The sequence below is a fragment of the Cannabis sativa genome, chromosome 9 (genome assembly GCF_029168945.1).
Source record: "Cannabis sativa cultivar Pink pepper isolate KNU-18-1 chromosome 9, ASM2916894v1, whole genome shotgun sequence".
Taxonomy (NCBI): Eukaryota; Viridiplantae; Streptophyta; class Magnoliopsida; order Rosales; family Cannabaceae; genus Cannabis; species Cannabis sativa.
The window spans coordinates 304,859-329,149 of record NC_083609.1 but is presented as its reverse complement, the minus strand read 5'-3'; the positions used below and the strand labels follow the sequence as shown (position 1 = coordinate 329,149).

The following is a 24,291-nucleotide window of genomic DNA, read 5'->3' as shown; positions in this document are numbered from 1 at the left end:
AATTTCATGTATAATGTTACAATTTTTGTAGAGAAACGTATAAACAAATCAAATTAATCATTCCCTGATAAAGTAACTAGGAAAAAAGAAAATCAAATCTTACACACAATAACAAAATCTCACATGAAACAAATGTCATCACACTCACTAATCACTATACAATTCCAACTTTTTCATTCCTATATACCTCTAATTAATAAAATTCAAGCCAAGCAAACAGACCAAAAACTGAAATAAAACATACCCTTTTTGGTCTTTTGGAGATTCTTCAACCTCCTAGAATATATCAATGTCATATGTATGTATATATGTATGTATATCATCTATAAACCATAGATGTTTTTAAGCACTACGTTTCAACATCTCTTGAAACTCAAGAAGAGACTTTTCTTTCTGAAGCTTCATATCTTCCCTGAAATTGCTAATGAATTCCTCTGCTCTCTCATCCACTCCTCTTAGTTGCGGCGATGCAGCCACCACCGCCATCCACGCCTCTTCTACGCTATAAATACTCTGTTTATTATTATTACTACTAACTCTCTTTATATCCTTGTCTCCAACCGCTACTTTTTTACCCTTATCATTCTCATTACTATTACCATTACCGCTCGTTCCAGCTTCATCACGATGCATAGTAATATTATTACTAGTGTTTCTACTAACAATATTACTCTTCTTAATACCCGAGGCAGAGGTCGTGGCAGAGGCAGAATAAGGAAAAAGCTCGTCTATGTGTATAGCAGAGAAGTTGTTGTAGATCGCCTGATTATGATGATGGTGAGAGTAGTTGTGATAGAAACGTCGATGAGAGGAGGCGGCCGAGGAGGAGATGGTTCGGAATTTGGTGGGGAGAAAGGAGTGGAGGATGTAAAGGAGGTGATGACATGAAGTTTTGATATTGGAAGAGTGTTTGTTGATGAGATTAATGAAGTGAATGATGTTGGGTTGGAGTTTTTTGGTGAAGCTTTTCCATGCTCTCTTAGCCGGAGAAAGCTTCCTCCTTATGTTCCACCTAGACATAATTAGAGAGTACTAATTTGTTTTTGGTTGATTTTTGAAGATTGTTATGTATGTATACTAGTGATTTATATATGAATATAACATATATGTATGGAAGAAGGTTTGGTATTGGTTTGAATATTTGGTTTGGTTTGTTGCCACTTGGGGTATTGTAAAAAGAAAAGTAGAATGAAATTGAAATTATGAGGTGTTTTTGTGTGTGTGTGTGGTCAATGGGGGAAATCACTCATTACTTTCGGCAGCATTATATTAAGAGGCCCCTCTTTAATTAGCTGGAGCCACCAAAACTTGGCTCCTAAGTTTGAGATTATTGACAAATGTATATAATATAATGTATTTATTTTTGGTCTTTATGAAATTAATCATATAGAAAAGACTCATATATTATTGAATGGTGGTGGTGGTTTGAGGTGGAGTGTGATTGATTCCCTTGTTATAGCTCTAGTAATCAACATGTCCTTTTCTTGTACCTTGTGCATGCATAGTGCTAATTAAAAATCTCTGTTTCAACTTTTTAATTAATTTTCGTGCTCGAAATTATATTTTAGAATATTTTTTTTTCAAAGTGTTTTTCATAATTGTATTCGTTATACTACAATATTATCTATGTAAATTTTTAAAAAAATTTCAAATAATTTACCCTACCGAAAATAAAATTCCTAATATTCTAATTTAAGTGTCTAAAAATCCCACAAACTTATATATATTTATATAAATATATAGTAAGCTAGCTAGATAGTAGTTAGTTTAGTTTGACATTAGAAATATGAAACAACTAAATTAAGGTGCTTTATATTATAACACAACAAGGAAGATACTTTTCTTAGGGTGGATGGCTAAGCCATTCAAATAATTTAAATAACTTTTTTTTTTGGGATGTGAATGTGATAAATAGTTGGCAAATGAAAGAAGTTGGCTTTCCAAGTTGTAAAGATGACTAAATTAAAAAAAAAAAAGTAATAACTTTCTTTGGTTGGGTTGGGACTTGGGAGTGTGTAAAAGGAGAGAAGAACAAGAGCAAAAATGGTGCTTTTGTTGAATCACTTCCTTTCCAAGTCATTCTAAACCATATATGCATGGTTTCGATTAAGTCTCATGCATTATTTCAAGGTGAAATAAAAATGCTCTTTTTTTAATAAAAATGCATCACCTTTTTAATTAGTTGTGTTTTACATATAATATAATTATATAAAGTAGTGTAATATTTTAAATTTTAATATATAATTAAATTAGTCAATGCATGGGTTAAATGTAAGGTAATCCAATATGTATATTATTTGCATAAAAATCATTAGCCGCCGTGTGTGTGTGACACCTTATTAGTCATATCAATTGATACATGCATGGTTTTAATTTTAATTTTAGTTAAATAAACATTGTTGGGAGTATTAAATTATGTAGGCTAATCGATTCATCGACAACTACCTCAAGTTCCCATCACAGAAATTTTTTTATTTGTGGGGTATTGAATTGAATGCTTTTGCTTGTTTATTTGGGAGCATTAATCAATTTCAGATTTAATAAGTTGTGATCATAATTAATAAAACTCTATCTTATCTTATTCTCCTTGTTCTTATCCATTTTAGATGTAGGCCGATCGAAAAACCCAATTATAAATGCATTTTATTTAATTTGATATACTTTGACCAACAATATATATATAAAAATAAATACAAGTGTTTTAATTTACAATACATTTTCTAAAAAAAGATGTAGTTATTTATTTCATTTTAGAGAATTTTTCAGTCAAAATTATTTTATAGACTTTAATACATGTGCATATTACAAGTTTAATTTATTATGTCATATATAAGCATAATTATGTGAAGGAATCATGTTTTCAATTTATAATTTAGAAAAAAAATAATTACAAGATGTTTATTTGAACTTGTTTAATTGGTTCTACAAGAGTTGTACATCCTAATTATGAGGCTGATGCAAGTGTTAGAGTTAGACTATCTAATTAGCAATATACATATCTTAATTAAACTAGTTGTGGTCCTCATGGGTAAAGAGATTAACTTTATCAAGAATTGATGATTCCTCGCTACAACGTAATTTTTTTATGACTAAATGTGATTGTTAGTAACAATAAAAAGTTACTTATAACTAAAATATATTATTCAAATACAAATTGTTACTAATTTAATTTTAATCACAATAAATTTGTCACAATAAATTGTTATTTTTGTAACTAATACCTTCAACCACAAATTTTTTGATCACAATATAAAAATAAAAATTTATAATTATTCATAATTTTTAATTTTTAATTTTTAATTACAATTATCATACAACTTCTTTTGATCATTTTTTATTGAAAAGTTAATTAGAATCCACTTGGTGAGTGAGCAATCCCTCTCAAGCATTTTCATTTGAGTTGCTCTTACGAATATTCTCTTTTTATATCCTACTCGTGATCCAGTGATCGGGGTGACACTATCGATTCTATAAGCCAATTCGAATCTATAGTTCTTGCTCTTGTTTAATATATGTTTAAGATTAGTTTTGGGTGTAGGCAGACTAGGTATGTGGTTAGGATTGTAAATAAGAGACTAAATTTTACAAAAAGTTATCTTTTTGTAAATTTAGAAATTTACCATTTTACTATAATTATTATAAAAATAACAAATTTTGTATTGGCACATAATACTTGTAAAAAGTGTCAAAACTGAATTTCAAATTGAGATGAGCCACATGCACTTGTATTGTTTGAGAATCAAGACTGAAAATAATCAAATCAAAATCAGAAGCTCACAGTTTATAGGTATATGCCGATTAACAACATTGGGTAACATGTGCTCATCATGCTCATTGTAATGGGCTGGCTAGCCCACTACTATTACCCTCTCTGGCAACAAGTTGAGTCCAATCCTCATCCAAACCATGGACATTTTGGACCCAAACAAAATTGAGGAAATTACATTCTATACCTTTTTTATATTGTCCTTTTTTATTTTTACCTTCTTTTTTAAAGTCTATCATTTTTACCTCTTTTTTTTTAAATATTGTACTAATTTTGCCCATGTCACTTCAAGATACTCTCCATGTGACTTTCTTATGTCAGAGTATTTTGGGTACAATACATATAAAAAGAGGTATGTTTCAAATAAATATAAAATTAGAGGTAAATTTAATTAATTGATTAATAAAAGAGGTATTTTTCATCTTACCCCAACAAAATTTCTCAATATTTTAGGAATTATTTTAAAAAAATACAATATCAACCTCAAAATTATAAAAATACGGTGTACGAAATTTTAAATATTTTAATAATTTTTAAAATTTTATTTATATAAAATATGGCCTTTTGATATAGTTTTATTTTACTCTTATTATTTTATTGTTGATTTTTTGTTATTTGTATCTTATTATTTTGTTGTTGATCTTTTGTTATTTGTATATTATTTTTTATATTGTTTTATTTTGTTCTAGCATTTTTCTTGTTAATTCTTTGTATGTTTATATAATACCGTAAAAAAGAAAGAAAACAAAACTAATTAGAACGTAAATATATATAAATTTTTTTATCAAAAAGAGTAATTTATGTAATATTTTTTTTACCTGTATTTATCAATCACCCTTTATTCGATCTTAAACTAGATTCTTATAGTGGCAACTCATCATCATAACGCATACACATTCGACACATCAAAAACACAATCCTAACAAATAAATACACTTATGCAACACTCATCAGAACAACATAGACACATACAACAACAAAAAGCATTATGTGTTAAGCAATAAAGAGCTCTAAGGCCATGCATATACTACAAAAGAACCAGGCACAAAACACAACAAAAATGTCATCAATCTTCTCATCAACGCATCGCCACGTCCAATATCCCAAATCCCATTTCCTATTCTATAAAACCCCACTCATCACTACCACAGTCTCTCATCTCACCACAACAAGATCAATCAATTAAAAGGCATTAATAATAGCAATGGCAAGGTCTTCTACTTCGTTGCTATGTTTCACCCTCTTCTCCCTTCTTCTCTCCCACGCTTGCTTTGCTCAAATAGAGCAAATGCCGCAACGAAGCCAGCGAGGGGGGCAGCAGAGGCAGCAGCACAGGTGGCAATCTCAGTGCCAATTCCAACGCCTCAACGCCCGCCAACCCAACCGAAGAGTGGAATGCGAGGCCGGTGTGAGTGAGTATTGGGACATCCAAAACACAGAGGACGATGAGCTTCACTGCGCTGGTGTTGAGACTGCTCGCCACACCATTCAGCGCAGAGGCCTTTTGTTGCCTTCTTTCTTAAACGCACCCATGATGTTCTACGTCATTCAAGGCAACCCAATCATTCAAATTATTATATTCATATATATATATTTTCATACATATTATAATTATATTACTAATATCAATAAATATATACATGATTATTCCAGGTAGAGGTATCCATGGAGCTGTGATCCCAGGTTGTCCAGAGACATTCGAGAGAGGAACTTCATCACCATCATCCAGAGGATACAGATCCGAGGGAGCATCATCAGACGAACAACACCAGAAAGTTCGTGAAATCAAAGAAGGTGACATGGTTGCAATGCCTGCCGGAGTGGCTGATTGGGTTTACAACAACGGAGACTCTCCTCTTGTTTTGATTGCCTTCGTTGATGTTGGTAACCAAGCCAACCAACTCGACCAATTCTCAAGAGTAAATTCACTTTTCACTTTAATTGTATTATAAAGTCCCACATCGATAACGCAAACAAATTTTGAAGCATTTAATAAACACTGAATTGCAGAGATTCCACCTGGCTGGAAACCCACACCGAGAACAGAAAACACAGCAACAGGTTCGTGCCCGAAGCCAAAGCCGAAGCCAACTAAGAAGAGAATCAGGCGAACAAACTCCCAACGGAAACATCTTCAGCGGATTCGACACAAGAATCTTAGCCGAGTCATTCAACGTGGACACCGAGTTGGCTCACAAACTCCAAAACAGAGACGACATGAGAGAGAGAATCGTCCGAGTCAGAGGAGAAGACCTTCAGATCATAGCACCTTCTAGAATCCAAGAAGAGGAGAGACGCCATTACAGCCGCGACAACGGATTAGAAGAGACCTTCTGCACACTCAGGCTGAGACAGAACATCGACCGTCCATCACAGGCCGACATCTTCAACCCACGTGGCGGCAGATTAAACACTCTCAACAACTACAACCTCCCAATCCTACGGTTCCTCCAACTCACAGCCGAGAGAGGAGTCCTCTACAAGAACGGCATGATGGCCCCACACTTCAACCTCGACAGCCACAGCGTCATCTACGTCACACGTGGCAGCGCCAGACTCCAAGTTGTCGACGATAACGGCCGTAACGTCTTTGACGGCGAGCTTAGGGAGGGACAGATCTTCGTGGTGCCACAAAACTTCGCCGTGGTTAAGAAAGCCAGCGCCCAAGGGTTCGAGTGGATCGCCGTTAAGACTAACGACAACGCCATGAGAAACCCTCTTGCTGGTAAGGTGTCGGCCATGAGGGCTATGCCTGACGATGTTTTGGCCAATGCTTTCCAAATTTCGAGGGAGCAAGCAAGGAGGTTGAAGTATGGTAGGGATGAGATCTCTGTCTTTAGCCCTTCTTCCCAACAGACCAGATACGAGTAAACTAATTAATTAAGGTTTAATGAAGTAATGTATCCTTAATTAAGTATGTAATGTAAACTTTTTAGTGTTTTCTTTTAATTTTTAGTTTTTTTTTTTTTTGGTAAGGAAGAATAAAGTGGTGGTTTGTAACTACTATAGTAGTGGTACGTATACCCTGGTTTGGGTTTGTAGGTATGCGAGAGAGAAATGTAGAAGTTGTATTTGTACAATTTAGAAGAGCATTTCTTGCTAATATCATATGAGAGGTATAATTAAAAATTGCACTTATATAATATAAATACAAATACCACTCGAGCAAATTAAGTGCTATTCTCGTTTTATAATTATTCGAGACTTTATAGATATATAATATTGTAATTTAGTACTTTAAAGTTAGTAGGCAATACTTTTGGTACAATATCACACATATGCACTTATATGGTGACATATTTTGGATCATGTATTTATTTGATTGGATTTTTTTTTTAATGACAAAATAATAAATTTTGTATTTTTTAAAATGTTAAATATAAGATTCTCAATACAATTTTGAATACAAAAAAATAGTTTAAGTCTTATTTGTATTATTTAATTAATCTATTTAGTGAGTTCCTATAATAATATTGCACCCAAGACAATACTAATTAAAAATTTGGGGTACTCCATTTTTAGGAGATCTTTTTTTTTTCTTTTTTCACAATTTGATATATTTTCCTATATTTGCTAATTAAGGAGAATATAAGATAATTCTCCATTTTTGACTTTGGTATTAAAATAAATATTAAAAGGATTCCTATATGGAGAATAATTTGCTTATAAAATTACTATATACATTATAATTAAATAAAGGAATACAACATTTTATTTAGTATATGTAATAATGACCAACATTAATAGCATCCCATAACTAGAATTAGACCCGCTAATACTATACCTAATATAAAGTAGCATTTGCAAATTTAGAGAGGACTGTGTTCATAATAGGGCGAGCTTTGAACATAGCTTTCAATAGAACTAATTTGGGCATAGTGACACCTTTACCTTCACTCATGTCAATGTCTTCATCTTCCGTGACTCTTTCCCAATCAAAACATTGAATTAAACACCCTAAAGTGACACCCACGACACGTTGAGCCAGGTCAATTCCAGGACAAGCTCTTCTTCCTAACCCGAATGGCATATGTTTGTTGAACACATCCCCACCACCACCGTCATCACCTTCACTATTGTTACTTTTATTCATGAATCTCTCTGGTTTGAAACTCTCGGCTTCATCCCACAACATAGGATCTCTATGTATAACCCATACATTGACCAATAAAATTATACCACATGCTATGTCGTATCCTCCTATGGTACAATCAGTGGACGATAAATGAGGCAATATCATTGGAGTTGCTGGGTAAAATCATAAGGTCTCAGAGATAATGCTTTGGAGATAAGGTAATTTATGAAGATCGGTTTCATCCACTAAGCGTTTTTGTCCAATTTCATCATCAAACTCGGCTCTAGCTTTTTTAAGGACATCAGGATGGTTAAGAAAATTTGACATTGCCCATTCTAATATCACTGATGATGTGTCTGTACCAGCTGTAAATATAGTCTATACAGAAAAAAAAAAAATTGTTATTAAAATAAAATTTATATCCTCATTTATAAAAGAGTATAAGAGTTAATCCTAATTTGGATATTGAGTTTTGTAAAAATGATCAAAATAGTGTAAAATACTACTTTGAACTCAATTTTTTATAATTTTTTCAGTATATATAATTAATTTGAAGAAAACTTTTAATGCGATATAAAAATGTAACTAGTCTTGTCATAATACTTTTAAATAGAGTAATTATTAAGTTTTATTTTAATAAAAAATTAAATCAATAATATTTTGTACTATTAAAAAATTCACAATCTAATTTATTATTTTACAAAAGAAATGATCCAATTAATAATAACTTTTGTAATTAAAACACAGTGTCCAAAACGCACATATTTTTCAGCATTTATATATTTTAGCAATTAAGTCTTAATCTCACGATACAGTTTGGATAATTGTATAAAATAATACGTTTGATGTTATTTTATTAAAAAAATTATTTTTATATTAATTTAATAAAATGACATGTTTGGTAATAATAATTAATTAATTAAGGAACGTTAGAAAAAGAAGTACCTAGCTACTTGGTAACTAATTAAACAATATTTTGCTGTAGTACTATATATAGGACTGTATAATATTACCTGTGTAAAACCTTTGATAATTTGATGAGTATAATATTGAGGTTGAGATTAATTCCTGCAAAGAAAGTAAATGGTCGATCATGGTGGAAGAAGAAGAAGTAGTACCCTTATTTCGATGCTCACTGATCAGTAAGAACTCATCCATATTCCTACCAAGACCCTTCACTTTCTTCTCGTATCCCATTCCAAACCAACTCAACTCCCGGGGCAAATAATCCGCTGCATTTGCTGCCCCCATTTTGGTTTGGAATAAGAAAAAAGGAATGATTAAGATGAAGATAGATGAGAAATGAGTAGTATCCATTTGACCAGCTATAGACTATAGTAGCGGCTAGGGTTTAATATTTTTATTTTTTACTTTTGAAACGGAAATTAACATAACAATTCACAATTCTACATACTCATTAATAAAATAACTTAATCACAACTAAAATTCATTGAAGGACTGAAATAATAATTTTTTTAAAAAAAAAAATTAAAAAATATTATATAAAATAAATTCCCTTATATACCCTATATATGTACTAATTAAATATTGATAAAGATAACCTTTGGAGAAAATTTAATTATTACTTTATTAGGTGCTTGTAAAGCTTATCTCATTATTTCCACGTGAATGATTTTTTCCATATATAGTTAATAAAAGACAGTACGTACTACAGTCAAAATATATGCTCTTTGTATTCATTTGAATAAGAATATTGAAATGCTAAAACATATACGTTAAAAAATGCTAAAAAAATGTTATTGGTGTTATTCTTCCTAGTATTATATTTTTATTAATATAATTATGTATCAGGTTTTATATAATTTAAGAGAATACACTTTTAAAAAAATCTCTAACTAATCATGTAACATTACCTATAAAAAATATTAAAACACTAATAGTACCTAATATCAATACTCTATATTAATATTTATGGCACTCTCAATACATATTAATGCACTAGTTCACAATTAATAATATTATTTATTAAATAAAATATATAGTACTTGATATTAAAATACACTAATAATAATTTACTTCTTTTTAAGTGTTTTCTTTAAATAATTGTGTAAGGCAAGTAGTACTAACATAGAACTTTTTTCTTGCCAAAAAAAAAGTAGTGCTAACATCTCTATATAGTACTAATACACAGACTAAATATGGATAAGATAATGTTAAAAAAATATATATATATATATATATATATATTTCCAGTTATATATATGGTGAAGCTTATTACTTTATAAGGTGTATGCAAAGATATAATCTCAAATATATTTGGACGTTTTTTTTTTATTTTTTTTAATGAATATATTTTTTAAAAACATTTTTGTTTTTTCTTACTATGGTATGGTACATAAAACTGACAAAGTCTTTTGTTGTGTAGTGTAGTATTAGGGACAGGTCTTTACTCTAGGATTTGAAACTCACTATAGCTCCTCTTGAAAAGAGATTATGAACCCATATGAATGCTAAAAGGTAATTTAGTGTAGGTGATGCCATCTTATTTGATGGAAACTGTTAAAGTAATTTATTGAGGACCCAATTAACACAGATTGAAGTATAAAATTACTATGGCTAATATGTAATCCTAAGAAGTGGTGAAGAAATCTACACTACTTGATTCTCTTGTGTTAATAAAAAAAAAACTACATTTCGAAAAAAGAAAAAAAAAACTAAAATTATTAAATATTTACAAACTTAGATCGCTCATATTATATTTAGGCTCAGATTTTTCTGAACACGTGACTATTTGCACGACAACCTTGAAAAACGAGGTTTAAACTTTGTGACTTTCTCTGATATTTGCTTAAATGTGGAGTTTGTTTTTAACAATGAAGTTAATCGGATTCCATTCAAAAAACCAACAATACATCAATTTATAACAAGTGATATTCTAACTCTGTTTTGAGCTGTAGCTAGCTAGTGCTATAAGCCCATAGCTTTCATTATCATTCTTTGCAAAAACAAAGGTTGATAATTTTTTCTTATCAAAAAACAAGAAGATAATTAAGAAGGCAAAAAAAAACATATTGTTATTATTATTCTCACTAATATATATTTATTATTAGAGATATAAACTTCACCACGTGAGACTTACCTTTTATTATTTCTTACAAACTCTTTTTTCTTCAACCAAAACAAAAAACAACTACGTTACAAACTCCATTCCATAAGCTAATTAAAGCTTAAGTTTACTCATATCTGGTCTGTTGAGAAGAAGGGCTAAAGACAGAGATCTCATCCCTACCATACTTCAACCTCCTTGCTTGCTCCCTCGAAATTTGGAAAGCATTGGCCAAAACATCGTCAGGCATAGCCCTCATGGCCGACACCTTACCAGCAAGAGGGTTTCTCATGGCGTTGTCGTTAGTCTTAACGGCGATCCACTCGAACCCTTGGGCGCTGGCTTTCTTAACCACGGCGAAGTTTTGTGGCACCACGAAGATCTGTCCCTCCCTAAGCTCGCCGTCAAAGACGTTACGGCCGTTATCGTCGACAACTTGGAGTCTGGCGCTGCCACGTGTGACGTAGATGACGCTGTGGCTGTCGAGGTTGAAGTGTGGGGCCATCATGCCGTTCTTGTAGAGGACTCCTCTCTCGGCTGTGAGCTGGAGGAACCGTAGGATTGGGAGGTTGTAGTTGTTGAGAGTGTTTAATCTGCCGCCACGTGGGTTGAAGATGTCGGCCTGTGATGGACGGTCGATGTTCTGTCTCAGCCTCAATGTGCAGAAGGTCTCTTCTAATCCGTTGTCGCGGCTGTAATGGCGTCTCTCCTCTTCTTGGATTCTAGAAGGTGCTATGATCTGAAGGTCTTCTCCTCTGACTCGGACGATTCTCTCTCTCATGTCGTCTCTGTTTTGGAGTTTGTGAGCCAACTCGGTGTCCACGTTGAATGACTCCGCTAAGATTCTTGTGTCGAATCCGCTGAAGATGTTTCCGTTGGGAGTTTGTTCGCCTGATTCTCTTCTTAGTTGGCTTCGGCTTTGGCTTCGGGCACGAACCTGTTGCTGTGTTTTCTGTTCTCTGTGTGGGTTTCCAGCCAGGTGGAATCTCTGCAATTCAGTGTTTATTAAATGCTTCAAAATTTGTGTACATTATCGATGTGGGACTAATAATATAATATAAGTAAAGTGAAGAGTGAATTTACTCTGGAGAATTGGTCGAGTTGGTTGGCTTGGTTACCAACATCAACGAAGGCAATCAAAACAAGAGGAGAGTCTCCGTTGTTGTAAACCCAATCAGCCACTCCGGCAGGCATTGCAACCATGTCACCTTCTTTGATTTCACGAACTTTCTGGTGTTGTTCGTCTGATGATGCGCCCTCGGATCTGTATCCTCTGGATGATGGTGAAGAAGTTCCTCTCTCGAATGTCTCTGGACAACCTGGGATCACGGCTCCATGGATACCTCTACCTGGAATAATCATGTATATTTATTGACATTAGTAATATAATTATAATATGTATGATAATATATATATATATATGAATATGATAATTTAAATGATTGGGTTGCCTTGAATGACGTAGAACATCATGGGTGCGTTTAAGAAAGAAGGCAACAAAAGGCCTCTGCGCTGAATGGTGTGGCGAGCAGTCTCAACACCAGCGCAGTGAAGCTCATCGTCCTCTGTGTTTTGGATGTCCCAATACTCACTCACACCGGCCTCGCATTCCACTCTTCGGTTGGGTTGGCGGGCGTTGAGGCGTTGGAATTGGCACTGAGATTGCCACCTGTGCTGCTGCCTCTGCTGCCCCCCTCGCTGGCTTCGTTGCGGCATTTGCTCTATTTGAGCAAAGCAAGCGTGGGAGAGAAGAAGGGAGAAGAGGGTGAAACATAGCAACGAAGTAGAAGACCTTGCCATTGCTATTATTAATGCCTTTTAATTGATTGATCTTGTTGTGGTGAGATGAGACACTCTGGTTGTGATGAGTGGGGTTTTATAGAATAGGAAATGGGATTTGGGATATTGGACGTGGCGATGTGTTGATGAGAAAATTGATTACATTTTTTGTTGTGTTTTGTGCATGGTTTTTTTGTAGTATATGCATGGCCTTACAGCTCTTTATTGCTTAACACATAATGGTTTGTGTGGCGTTGAGGTTCTGAGAGGAGTGTTGCATGCATATTCATAAGTTGTCTGTTTATGTGTCAAGTTTGCCTTACTTGATTCCTCTCTGACTCATCTAGTCATTTATATATAGACAAAGACAAATTTACTATAAGGTGAGTATAATATTAATGATGTAGAGGTATATTTCATGTTATTTTGTAATGTGTGGAATTTGATAATAAATTAGACATTATTCTTTAACATACATTATTTTAAGGCTTTATACTCGCCACAGCTAGCCGTCGTGGGAGGCTGATCTTAGTGTCATTAGGGCAATCTTAAGTTGAAATGAACTTTAAGAAAATAAAAATAGTACTTTTATTATAAAAATAAATAGTATTTTTAAACATAATTAAGAATATATATTTTTTAAAATATATTTTTTATTTAGACCATAAAATGAATAGATCTTAATTACACTGCATTAACTTAGGGCTGACCCCCGAGTGTTGGCTTGCTAAGCCTCGCCCGTGGTGCCACAGCTCGCCCAAAGGGTCATATAATGATCGAATAAGAAAACACCACCAATAAGATACCAATTCATACATTCTTAAGAGAGCCTGCACCTCCACAAGGGATTTACTTCCATGAAGCTTCAAACACTTAGAATTGAAAAATTTGTATTGAGAAGTACCAAACATCAATAAATACTTTTTCTATCTCTGCAACTTATTTGTATTTCAACTTCCGAATTTTTTTATTTTTTTTTTTCATAGTTCTTTATATTAGCTAAGTGCAACCCAAGAGAAGCTTTGGCCCTCCCATTTTTTTTTTAAATTTTTTTTTTAAAATTATATACAATTTTATATAATTATACTAAATATTATATAGAATTTTATATTTACTCATCCATGAACCATAGCACTACTATAAAATATTATATAGCTCTTGGTACATTAGTATCAAATTTCATGAAAAGTTTTGAGTTTGTAACAAACATAAATTTAATAATTTTGTTTAGAGGTATAAGTATTTAATATTAATAAAATTGTAATTTTCTTTTAATTTTGTCAGTACAGACTCTATTTTGAGTTATTTATTAGAAGTTGTTATACCCAAAATTCGGCTACTACCTCAATGAAGGACACGTGTCAGGATGAAGGGAATGTGAATCAATACAATTGCTCTTATGGAGTAACTCATTAATTACATAAGAGTCAGAGCATATTTGTAACTCGCTGACTGTAAGGTCTTAGGCGAGGAATCAATGTACAAACTAGCGCTTAGTATATTAGCGAGAAGCCATATATCGCTAAATCCGAATAGCGAGGCACCGGAGAAAGCGACACATATCAACCCTGAAAGTCTTTAGCGTGCAAAACTAAGTGTAAAAGTCGGATCGGCTCAAGAACAAGTAAGCGAGGTGACCATCTCGCTATGGGAAGACTTCCTATAGCTTCCTCCAACTAACGGGAGCGAGGCTTACAACCCTGACGAGTCAGAAAAATTCTTTGTAAATAATCGCGATCGAGACAAGACATACACTATTGACCTCGGAAGGAAGAATGGTCCAGTTCGCTGTTGGGATCACTATAACCAAGTTTTTGTCGAGACATCTCCAGATACAACAGTTAAAAATGTATTTAACACACGATTATTTTGACCCAATAAAAGCGGAAAAATCACAGCTATACGATTTTTTAAATCATAACCCGCATTTACACAACGTGATATGTAATCAAATCCCACGATTTTAGGGATAATTGTTGTAAATATATTTCGGTCAACTTTGTAATTAATTGTCCACTATGTAATTATAAATAGTGACAAACAAGAGCAAAAAAGGGACGGAAAAACTCATATGAAAGGGGTCCTAAAAAATACTCAAAAATCTGAATAAGATTGACTCGTAGAATATGCAGAATTTTAACTGCAAAACCACGTAAAAAACCTTGTGCTCATATTCTTTATTTTGATATAGTTTTTATTTTTTCTGTGCAAAATCAATATTGTGAGGCTTAAATTTAGTTAACGGAAATTCGCGTTAACAGAAGTAATAATTAATATTACTTGTTTCTATCCAAACCAAATGATTTAAATGCTAAGTTTTATATGTATACAGTTTAAGACACTAATGAAGTCTGTACTGAAAAAAATTGAATAAAAATTACAATTTTAATTTTTTTTTTATTAGAATGGAATTTTATTAATCAAATAGCTCAAACTATAACAATAAATAAAAGTTTAGCATGAGCATCCCTAATTTGAATATAAACAAGAGTTACAAGTAACATAATGTGTGATATTATTCGCAGAATATTTAACAAAATAAATTTTGATATTTTTACTATTATTAGGTTTATCTTTAACCGTTCAAAAGTATTGAACACCACTAGTGTCTAGCTAATTCTAAGAGAAATGCTAAAACGTCGTAGTTATAGTGCTTAATATTATTATGAGGTGTATTATTGACTTCCACTTATATTATTTTAATTAAAATTATTAAAAATGGCTAACTAGTTATACTAGACTCCGTGTGCCCATAACAATACTCTAATTCTAATACTAAAATTTTACTCAAAGAAATGTGTAGAAATTATACCCAAAAAAGGAAAAAAAAAATTAAAAAAAAAAGGCAAAGGTATATAAGAGTTAAGTCACACTTTTTGAGATAAAGTCAAAAGGTTTAGCAATGGCCACATCTTCCACTCTCACACCAATCCCTGCTTCTCCTTTCCTCACCGGAAACACGCGCTGCCATTACCGCCGCCTTTTCACGCCTCTTCCACCTCAACTATCCTTCAATGCCGCCACCCCAATCCTCCGACGGCGATCGAAAACCACCATCAGTGCCAAGCTCGGGGAGAAGAATAAAGGTTTGGAGTACAGAAGAGTTGGGGATTCAGATCTTGAAATCAGCGAAATCACACTCGGAACAGTTAAGCAAAACCAACCTCTCTCTCTCTCTCTCTCTCTCTCTCTTTCTCAAAGTCTTGTTGTCGTATGGCAATTTTGATGTCGTTTGCTTCTTCGTCTTGTTTGTTGTACAGATGACATTTGGAGAGCAGAACACAGAGAAAGAAGCTCACGATATGCTAAGTTACGCATTTGAGCGTGGGATCAATGCCCTGGACACTGCCGAAGCTGTAAGTTAGAATAAATTGTGAAATTGGGTGAATTTTGTGTATGAAATTAGTGATAAAGGTTTGAACTTTATGTTACTTTATTACTTGGACAGTACCCAATTCCAATGAAGAAGGAGACACAAGGAAGAACTGATGTCTTTATTAGTAGCTGGCTTAAGTCTCAACCCCGTGATAAGGTTCAATTCAATTACTTACTTGTTCATAATAGATATAATTTGATGTGAAAGCAATTTCATTTGTTATGTAACAGAATTCCTACTTGAATGTGATAATGATTGGAATGAATGAATGCATAGGTTGTTGTTGCAACAAAAGTATGTGGCTATTCAGAGAGGTCAGCTTATATAAGAGAGAATGCCAAGGTTTTGCGGGTTGATTCTGCTAATATTAAAGAAAGTGTAGAGAAAAGTCTTAAACGTCTCAATACAGACTACATTGATTTACTGCAAATTCATTGGTGAGTTTCTAATTTGTTGTTTTGTCTGTCTATAAACATTCATTATAGTGTTGATTGCTGTTGAGTTTAACTTGCTCGAACATAATATTATGCACACAAGAACTTAGATGAGAAATACAACAACACTTAGCTTTTTACATGGTTTGGATGAATGTAATGATTTTATATCCACAGAACTGGTTGCCTTATGTTACACACTGTTTAGAAGTTAGAACCGAATAATGGTTCTAAATTCTCCCTTACAAGTGAAAGTCATTTTTTCTCTGTGTTTTAAGCTCTTTAAACTCTCAGCCCGAAATCAATGTTAAACCAGTTTGCTCTCTCTCTAGTAACAAGGACCTATTTAAACAAGTGTAGATTGCAAGCTACAGCAGATTTCACAACAACAATTTGTAGCTTTTTTTTTTTTTTTAAAAAAAAAAGATCCCTGGAATTCTAATATGTATCATATAAAGTAGAAATGGAAGTCTTACATTAAGAAATTGATCTGAATTTAAACTTGTTTAACTTGTGCTTTCTGATGTTCGATGTTCTGCTCTACATCCAGGCCAGACCGGTATGTGCCATTGTTTGGTGAATTTTTCTATGATCCTTCAAAATGGAGGGAGAGTGTGCCTTTTGTGGAGCAACTGAGGGCTTTCCAAGAACTTATAGATGAAGGAAAGGTAACTTGAATTATTGTTATCATTATTTCTCTACTCATAATCAACTTACTATGAAATGGTTAGCAACTGGATAAATTTTGGTTGATTTATATTCTCTATTCACCAAGGATTGCTTACTGGTTGGCGTTCTTGCGATGCTCATAACAGGACATTTAAAGCTGTTATGTCAAAGTATAATATTTATTAATGGTTTTGAACCTTTACAGGTACGTTATATTGGTGTTTCTAATGAGACTTCCTACGGTGTGATGGAGTTTGTACATGCGGCTAAGGTCGAAGGGCTACCAAAGATAGTTAGCATCCAGAACAATTACAGTCTGCTTGTTAGATGTCATTTTGAGAGTAAGTTAACAATTTAATATTATGCTAATAAATAAATAAAGAAGCTTCATTCACCATTTGAAACGTTTCGACAGTGGATCTCGTTGAAGTATGCCACCCGAAAAACCACAACATTGGTTTGCTAGCTTATTCTCCACTAGGTGGTGGCACACTATCTGGAAAGTACATAGATGCCAATTCTGAAGCTGCACTGAAAGGAAGATTGAACCTCTTTCCTGGCTACATGGAAAGATATAACAAATCTATTACCAGGGTATGTAATTAACTCAAGCTCTTTCATTTGACAAAACAGAATAGTCCCCTAACATGGAAGCAAAGTGTTTGTTATTCGATATTCATCGTCTCTCGTTCTAAGAATTCGTAGGATAGGATGGACATGAAATAGCTGCAAATTGTCTGCTTGATTTCGCTCTTCCTTTATTTATGGTACCATAACTTTTCCATAGAGCGAAATACAAAACCTTGTGTGACTTTCTTTATCCAGGAAGTTACAATAAAATACATGGAGTTAGCAAAGAAGAACGGCTTAACACCAGTTGAGCTTGCTCTTGGATTTGCACGAGACCGACCGTTCATGACGAGTAACATCATCGGTGCAACCTCTGTGGAACAACTAAAGGAAAACATTGATGCTTTCTTGACAACGGAACGGCCGTTGCCTGCAGAAGTGATGACAGAGATTGAAGATATCTTCAAGAAGCACAAAGATCCTCCTCTTTGAAACATTTCTAATTAGTCATTAAAGTTTGTGTTAGTGTATTTCTAACCCAATTCTTGTATGCAGTTTCATTTATGTTTTTTTTTTAATTATTTGTTTTACAAAAGTTTCATTTAAGTTTTAATTACATTAATGTAATAATGCAAAAGCTGTTCACCAATTTTTTCATATATACATTGAACAAACAAACCACCAATTGTGTATTTTTTTTTTATTGGAGCAAGGGTATATAATTACTTTAATTTAATTAAAAATATTTATTTCATAGATTAAGAAAATAATCAAATTTATTATGTCCTTAATAAAAAACTATTAAGCATTTCCAAATTACAAATACAATGCTTTCTATCAATATATAAAATAAGAATAATAATACTTAAAGCATTTTTCTTTATTTAGTAAAGTATTAGCAGCCAGGCATTTTTCTTTAATTGGGTGGATTAGATAAATAAATAAATAAAAGGGGTGTAATTAATGTCATAATATATAATTTACGAAACTGAACAAAAATTAACATAAAAAAATAAATAATAAATTTTAAAAAGTAGTTAAATTAGTTATTGTATATAGGTGGAAGGAAGAGAGAAAAAAAAGGGGTTGTTCAGAGCTTCAAAGTTGCCTGAAACCCATATTACCCTCTCATTTCCAACCCTTTTCTCTCTCTCTTTCAATAATTCATTGACCACATTTTCATTCATTGACAATTGTTTTTCAGATTATTTCTTCAATTTGATTGAATTTTGATGAGAGGGCATAGCAGAAGAAAGCATAGGCATCACAATCATCATCATCATTATCATTATCTATGAAGACTTGGAGACGGGACTCATCGCCGATGCCGTTGCCGGTTGAGCTTTCTTCTTCTTCTTCTTGTTATTATGCTTTTGTGATTATCAGTTGTGCTCTTTACAACATTTTCAGATGGAATGGCAGATCCTGTCACCTATGGTAATCATGAGCGTGACATTGAACAAGTGAGTACACTTTTTTTACTCATTCATGATGAATCTATTCATCTATGTTTTTCATTCATAAAATTGGGATTTGATGCCAAATTTCCAATCTTTATATGCAAATTTTAAGACCCTTTGAGAGATTTGAAATTGGTATTGATGGAAGACAAGTTTCAAGATATCTTCTAATTTCAGATACGCGTGCAACAACCTGATTGAATTGGATTTCGGTGTCTTGTACCTATATAACACGTCTTCATGAAAATGTTAATGATAAAAATGAATTATAGAAATAAATGTTTATACATTGATAATGTATAGCTATATATAATATTATCTTCTGTTGTGTTTCGTAGGCACTTGTTGCTTTGAAGAAAGGCACTCAATTAATCAAGTACAGTAGAAAAGGAAAGCCAAAGTTTTGCCCATTTAGAATTTCTAAGGTAAGAAAGCTTCTGAATTAGCCTTTTTCTTGCTTGTACCAATTGAAGTATTTTGGAAAAAGTGAATACTTTTGTAGCAAAAGGGAAAAAACAATAGCGCCTTATGAACTATCCTAAAACGAAATAGTTTTTGTCTAGTTACTTATTCCTATATACTCAAGATCTTCAATTCATATAGATATTTGTGTGTGATTGCTTTAGTTTGAAAATTCTCTATGTATAATAGGGAAATATCTGAATTGCTTGAATGATTTCAGTTTTAGTGTCACTAACAGGATGAAACAACGTTAATCTGGTTTTCTCATGGACAAGAAAGGACTTTGAAATTATCTTCAGTTACAAGAATTATACCTGGACAAAGAACTGTGAGTTAATAACAAAAGAAAAACACAATTACTATTACTATTAGATAAAAATAAAAACTTTCCCTTGGCTGATGGGGTTGTTGGTTTTTCTGTTAACAGGCTGTGTTTAGAAGATATTTGCGCCCCGAAAAGGATTACTTGTCATTTTCTCTTTTATATAATAACGGCGAACGATCACTTGATCTGGTCAGTAAGAATTACTTTATGTTAACTTGAATAAATAAGTATTTTGCTCTCTGAACTTTGGTCAGAAAAGATAATATCCCCTAAGTTATTGTCGATGTAATATATTCTTCCTGAACTATGATCGTTACTGAAATATGAGACATTTGTTAAATAAGAGGAAGCATGGTTTGGCAGTGGTAAAAGTTCCATATTTCACTAACGTTCAAGGTTGAAGGTTGAGGGAGAATATTTAACATCATGATCTTATTAGTGACAAAGTTCAGGGAGCAAAATACTGTTTTGTTTACTTTTGTGAAAGTTTGATCTGAATTTGTATTGTTGTCATTTTAAAGATCTGCAAGGACAAAGCTGAAGCAGAATTATGGTTTGCAGCGCTTAAGGAACTAATTCCTACAGGACCAAAGCGCATTAGACGTTCTAAGAGTGATACTTCTGAAGTAAGTCCCTATGTTAGATTCGTTTGTTCATTCAGTTTTGACAGTTGTGTTTGGATATGTGAAACTGTTTGTTATTTTTTCAGCAACAAGATGGGAATGAGTTTATTCAGAATGGCAGTCCCTTAAGTGTGTCATTAGATTTTGCAAGTATTGCCCATGGTAGGGTGTCTATCGATTTCAATCCTCGCGAATCTTCATTTAGTTTAGCAAGTTCAGATGTGGGAACAGAACGCGCAAGTATGCAACTAAGAGGAAGCGGTGCAGATGGTTTTCGTATTAGTGTTTCAAGCACTCCTAGCTGTTCGAGTGGGGGATCTGGACCGGATGATATAGAATCACTAGGAGATGTTTATGTGTGGGGAGAGGTTTGGGTTGATGGAAGTTTAAGTGAAGGGGGTGTTGTTAGCTCGGTTCCTATAAAATCTGATGTATTAACCCCGAAATCCCTTGAATCAAATGTTGTTCTTGATGTGCATCAGATTGCTTGTGGAGTTAGGCATGTTGGTCTTGTTACAAGACAAGGTGAGGTTTTCACATGGGGTGAGGAATGTGGGGGAAGACTAGGACATGGGATTGATAAAGACTTCAGTCGGCCTCGTTTAGTTGAGTTTTTGGCAATTAACAATATAGAATTTGTTGCTTGTGGTGAATATCACTCGTGTGCTGTGTCTGCAGCTGGTGATTTGTTCACTTGGGGTGATGGTGCCCACAATGCTGGTCTTCTTGGACATGGTACTGATATTAGTCACTGGATACCGAAAAGGGTTAACGGTCCTTTAGAAGGACTTCAAGTTTTATCAGTTGCTTGTGGTACTTGGCATTCGGCTTTAGCAACTTCAAATGGAAAACTATTTACATTCGGGGATGGAACGTTCGGTGTTTTGGGGCACGGGGATCGCCAAAGCATTTCGTATCCAAGAGAGGTACAGTTATTAAATGGCTTAAGAACCATAAAGGTTGCATGTGGGGTGTGGCATACTGCAGCTATAGTAGAAGTTGGCCAGTCTGCTGTTAGTGTTTCGTCTAGAAAACTATTCACATGGGGCGACGGTGACAAATATCGATTAGGACATGGAAACAAGGAAACTTATCTTTTACCAAACTGTGTTTCTTCACTTATTGATTACAATTTCCAACAGCTGGGGTGTGGACACACCATGACAATTGCTCTCACTACATCTGGTCATGTCTTCACCATGGGCGGTACCGCGTATGGGCAACTAGGAAACCCAGCTTCTGATGGAAAAACACCTTGTTTGGTACAAGACAAATTGGTAGGCGAATTTGTTGAAGAAATATCTTGTGGGGCAAATCATGTTGCTGTTTTAACATCAAGAAGTGAAGTATTCACATGGGGAAGAGGTGCTAATGGAAGATTAGGACATGGCGATACAGAAGATCGAAAAACTCCAACATTGGTTGAAGCATTAAAAGATAGGCATGTTAAGAACATATCATGTGGCTCAAATTTCACAACAAGTATTTGTATTCATAAGTGGGTTTCGGGTGCTGATCAATCAGTCTGTTCAGGTTGTAGACAAGCATTTGGTTTCACCCGAAAGAGGCATAACTGTTATAACTGCGGGTTAGTGCATTGCCATGCTTGTAGCTCGAAAAAAGCATTGAGAGCTGCATTAGCTCCCACTCCTGGCAAACCGCATCGCGTTTGTGATGCTTGTTATGCAAAATTGAAAGCTGCTGAGGCTGGTAATGCTTCTAACTTTAGTAGGAAAGTTACTACTCCTCGTCGCTCCATAGATTCGAGGGATCATTTTACTAGAGGAGAAAGATGTTCAAAGCTATTGATATCTCCCAATAGATCAGGTGGGAAATCATCATCAGACTATCCATCATCATCAATGGTTAGGACTTCACAAGTTCCAGCACTTCAACAACTGAAAGATATTGCATTTCCCAGCTCATTGAATGTCCTTCAAAATGCTTGGAGACCCGTTACTACACCATCATCGCCTCATCATAGTGTCAACAACAACACCAGATCATCTTCGCCTTACAACATAAGGCGAACAAGCCCCCCGAGATTAGCAGCTCCTGTATTTTCCAGGGGTGTTATTGAGAGTATGAAAAAATCAAACGAACATCTAACTCACCAACTATCCAAGTTTCAAAACCAAGTAAGTACTACTAATCTTATCAAATCTTGCTCTTACTTAGTTATGTTTGTTGTAATATTTTATCTCTTCTTCTTCAACAGGTGAAAAGTTTAAAGCAGAAGTGTGAAACTCAAGATGCTGAGATGCACAAACTAAGGAAAAATGCTAAAGAAGTAGCTTTGTTTGCTGAGGGACAATATTCAAGGTGCAAACTAGCTAAACAACTTGTCAACAACTTCACACAACAGGTTTGCAAATAATTATATGCATTATAATTGTTGCGATCAAGTCTCATATCATGGTGTGATCAAGACAATATTACTATTGTGATGCAGATGAAGATAATAATAACAGAGAAGTTATCACCAGATGATTCAAATATGGAAATTTTACAATCATTGCAAACTCAAGCTGAAGAATTTCTAGACACAACAAATGCAACACCCGAAATTTCTACTTTGCGTAACGCAGCACGAGCTGCAGAGAAATCTCATCATCATGATCATCCAGAAACTGACAAACCATCATCATCATCATCATCCTCTTCTAGAGATGATGGGGCTTCAACTTCACATAGCTCAGAAGATGCATCAAATTCTCATGAATCTTCATCCACAAACACTGAGATAGGAAAAGAAGTTGTTGAGTTATTTGAACCTGGTGTGTATGTCATTCTTAAATACAAAGATGGTAATTGGGAGTTTAAGCGTGTCAAATTCAGGTACTTTACAATACTCAAGTATCTGATCATATTGTTAGAGAGACTTACATTGATAAATGTGTTGAAACTTAATACTATATATAAAATGTATGGACTACTCCACTCATAGTCAATTAGTTTTGAGATAAAACCCCTTACATCTTACCAGACCTGACTCTGGACATAAATAGTTTAAGCCTGTGCTTAGGATTAAGCTAAAAAAAATTTCCGTTTTAAAAATATAAATTACTTATTTTTTCTAAATAAGGGCCTTAAAATAATTTTTTTTCCTAACACCGAGTTCTTTTTTTGTAGTAAACGAAAGTTTAGCGAGCAAGAAGCAGAAGAATGGTGGAATCACAACAGAGAAAGGCTATTTAAGCATTATAGCAAGGCTAAGAAGGCAAACTATGCCTCAACCGAAACATCTTCCGATACACCAGTACCGACACCAGCACTAGCACCAGCACCAGCACCAGCACCAGCACCAGATGTGACTGTTGTGTCTGAGGAAAGCTCCGAGGCTGCATCATCTTCCTAATGTGGACAGAACCAACTAGGTGTAGACATTCAATTTGTTCAAAAACAAAAGAAAACAAGCTTTAACTCTTATTACTATCACATGAGAAATTTAACTTGAATTTTGTTCAAAATGTAGGGACATAAAATGAGGTTGAAGATAATTCTTTGTAATCTTTTTCTTGAGATGCTATATACTTCTTTGCTGTTACTCATTTTTGGTTGTATAGTATATTTATACTGTCCAATATTAATAGCTTTTATTATTATTATTATTATTATTATTATTATTATTTTATCAAGTGTTTATAGAAGCTAACGTCAAAAAAAAAAAAAAAGTGTTTATAGA

The 24,291-nt window shown here is 33.8% G+C and overlaps 5 protein-coding genes and 1 pseudogene across 7 annotated transcripts; 3 read left to right on the top strand and 3 right to left on the bottom strand.

Moving 5' to 3' along the window:
• Nucleotides 1-40: 40 nt before the first annotated feature.
• LOC115722752 (uncharacterized) lies at nucleotides 41-1,092 on the bottom strand. Its single transcript, XM_061103642.1, has one exon. The coding sequence runs from the start codon at nucleotides 1,018-1,020 to the stop codon at nucleotides 343-345; it is 678 nt and encodes a 225-aa protein (XP_060959625.1). The 5' UTR covers nucleotides 1,021-1,092; the 3' UTR covers nucleotides 41-342.
• A 3,836-nt stretch (nucleotides 1,093-4,928) lies between these two features.
• On the top strand, nucleotides 4,929-6,900 carry LOC115722794 (11S globulin subunit beta). The gene is made up of 3 exons (XM_030652121.2): nucleotides 4,929-5,319; nucleotides 5,420-5,685; nucleotides 5,777-6,900. Exons 1-3 carry the CDS (start codon nucleotides 4,971-4,973, stop codon nucleotides 6,635-6,637), a joined length of 1,476 nt encoding a protein of 491 aa, XP_030507981.1. The 5' UTR covers nucleotides 4,929-4,970; the 3' UTR covers nucleotides 6,638-6,900.
• A 478-nt stretch (nucleotides 6,901-7,378) lies between these two features.
• Nucleotides 7,379-9,378, bottom strand: LOC115722574 (cytochrome P450 81D11-like; annotated as a pseudogene).
• A 1,483-nt stretch (nucleotides 9,379-10,861) lies between these two features.
• LOC115722793 (11S globulin subunit beta) lies at nucleotides 10,862-12,755 on the bottom strand. The gene is made up of 3 exons (XM_030652120.2): nucleotides 12,360-12,755; nucleotides 11,992-12,257; nucleotides 10,862-11,896 (listed from the first exon to the last, which is right to left on the bottom strand). The coding sequence occupies exons 1-3, from the start codon at nucleotides 12,706-12,708 to the stop codon at nucleotides 11,036-11,038; spliced, it is 1,476 nt and encodes a 491-aa protein (XP_030507980.1). The 5' UTR covers nucleotides 12,709-12,755; the 3' UTR covers nucleotides 10,862-11,035.
• A 2,803-nt stretch (nucleotides 12,756-15,558) lies between these two features.
• On the top strand, nucleotides 15,559-18,437 carry LOC115722792 (uncharacterized). The gene is made up of 8 exons (XM_030652119.2): nucleotides 15,559-15,835; nucleotides 15,948-16,043; nucleotides 16,136-16,219; nucleotides 16,340-16,500; nucleotides 17,048-17,165; nucleotides 17,372-17,507; nucleotides 17,582-17,760; nucleotides 17,992-18,437. Exons 1-8 carry the CDS (start codon nucleotides 15,590-15,592, stop codon nucleotides 18,226-18,228), a joined length of 1,257 nt encoding a protein of 418 aa, XP_030507979.2. The 5' UTR covers nucleotides 15,559-15,589; the 3' UTR covers nucleotides 18,229-18,437.
• Nucleotides 18,438-18,677: 240 nt separating this feature from the next.
• Nucleotides 18,678-24,214, top strand: LOC115722105 (PH, RCC1 and FYVE domains-containing protein 1). 3 transcript variants are annotated; one of them, XM_030651226.2, is made up of 9 exons: nucleotides 18,678-19,199; nucleotides 19,535-19,621; nucleotides 19,897-19,986; nucleotides 20,086-20,172; nucleotides 20,505-20,609; nucleotides 20,693-22,744; nucleotides 22,825-22,971; nucleotides 23,059-23,444; nucleotides 23,739-24,214. In XM_030651226.2, exons 1-9 carry the CDS (start codon nucleotides 19,152-19,154, stop codon nucleotides 23,962-23,964), a joined length of 3,228 nt encoding a protein of 1,075 aa, XP_030507086.2. In that variant the 5' UTR covers nucleotides 18,678-19,151; the 3' UTR covers nucleotides 23,965-24,214. The 3 variants fall into 3 exon arrangements, with proteins under 3 accessions (XP_030507086.2, XP_060960531.1, XP_060960532.1); XM_061104548.1 differs by having other exon boundaries at nucleotides 19,156-19,199; nucleotides 19,885-19,986; XM_061104549.1 differs by having other exon boundaries at nucleotides 19,158-19,199; nucleotides 19,879-19,986.
• Nucleotides 24,215-24,291: the final 77 nt, after the last annotated feature.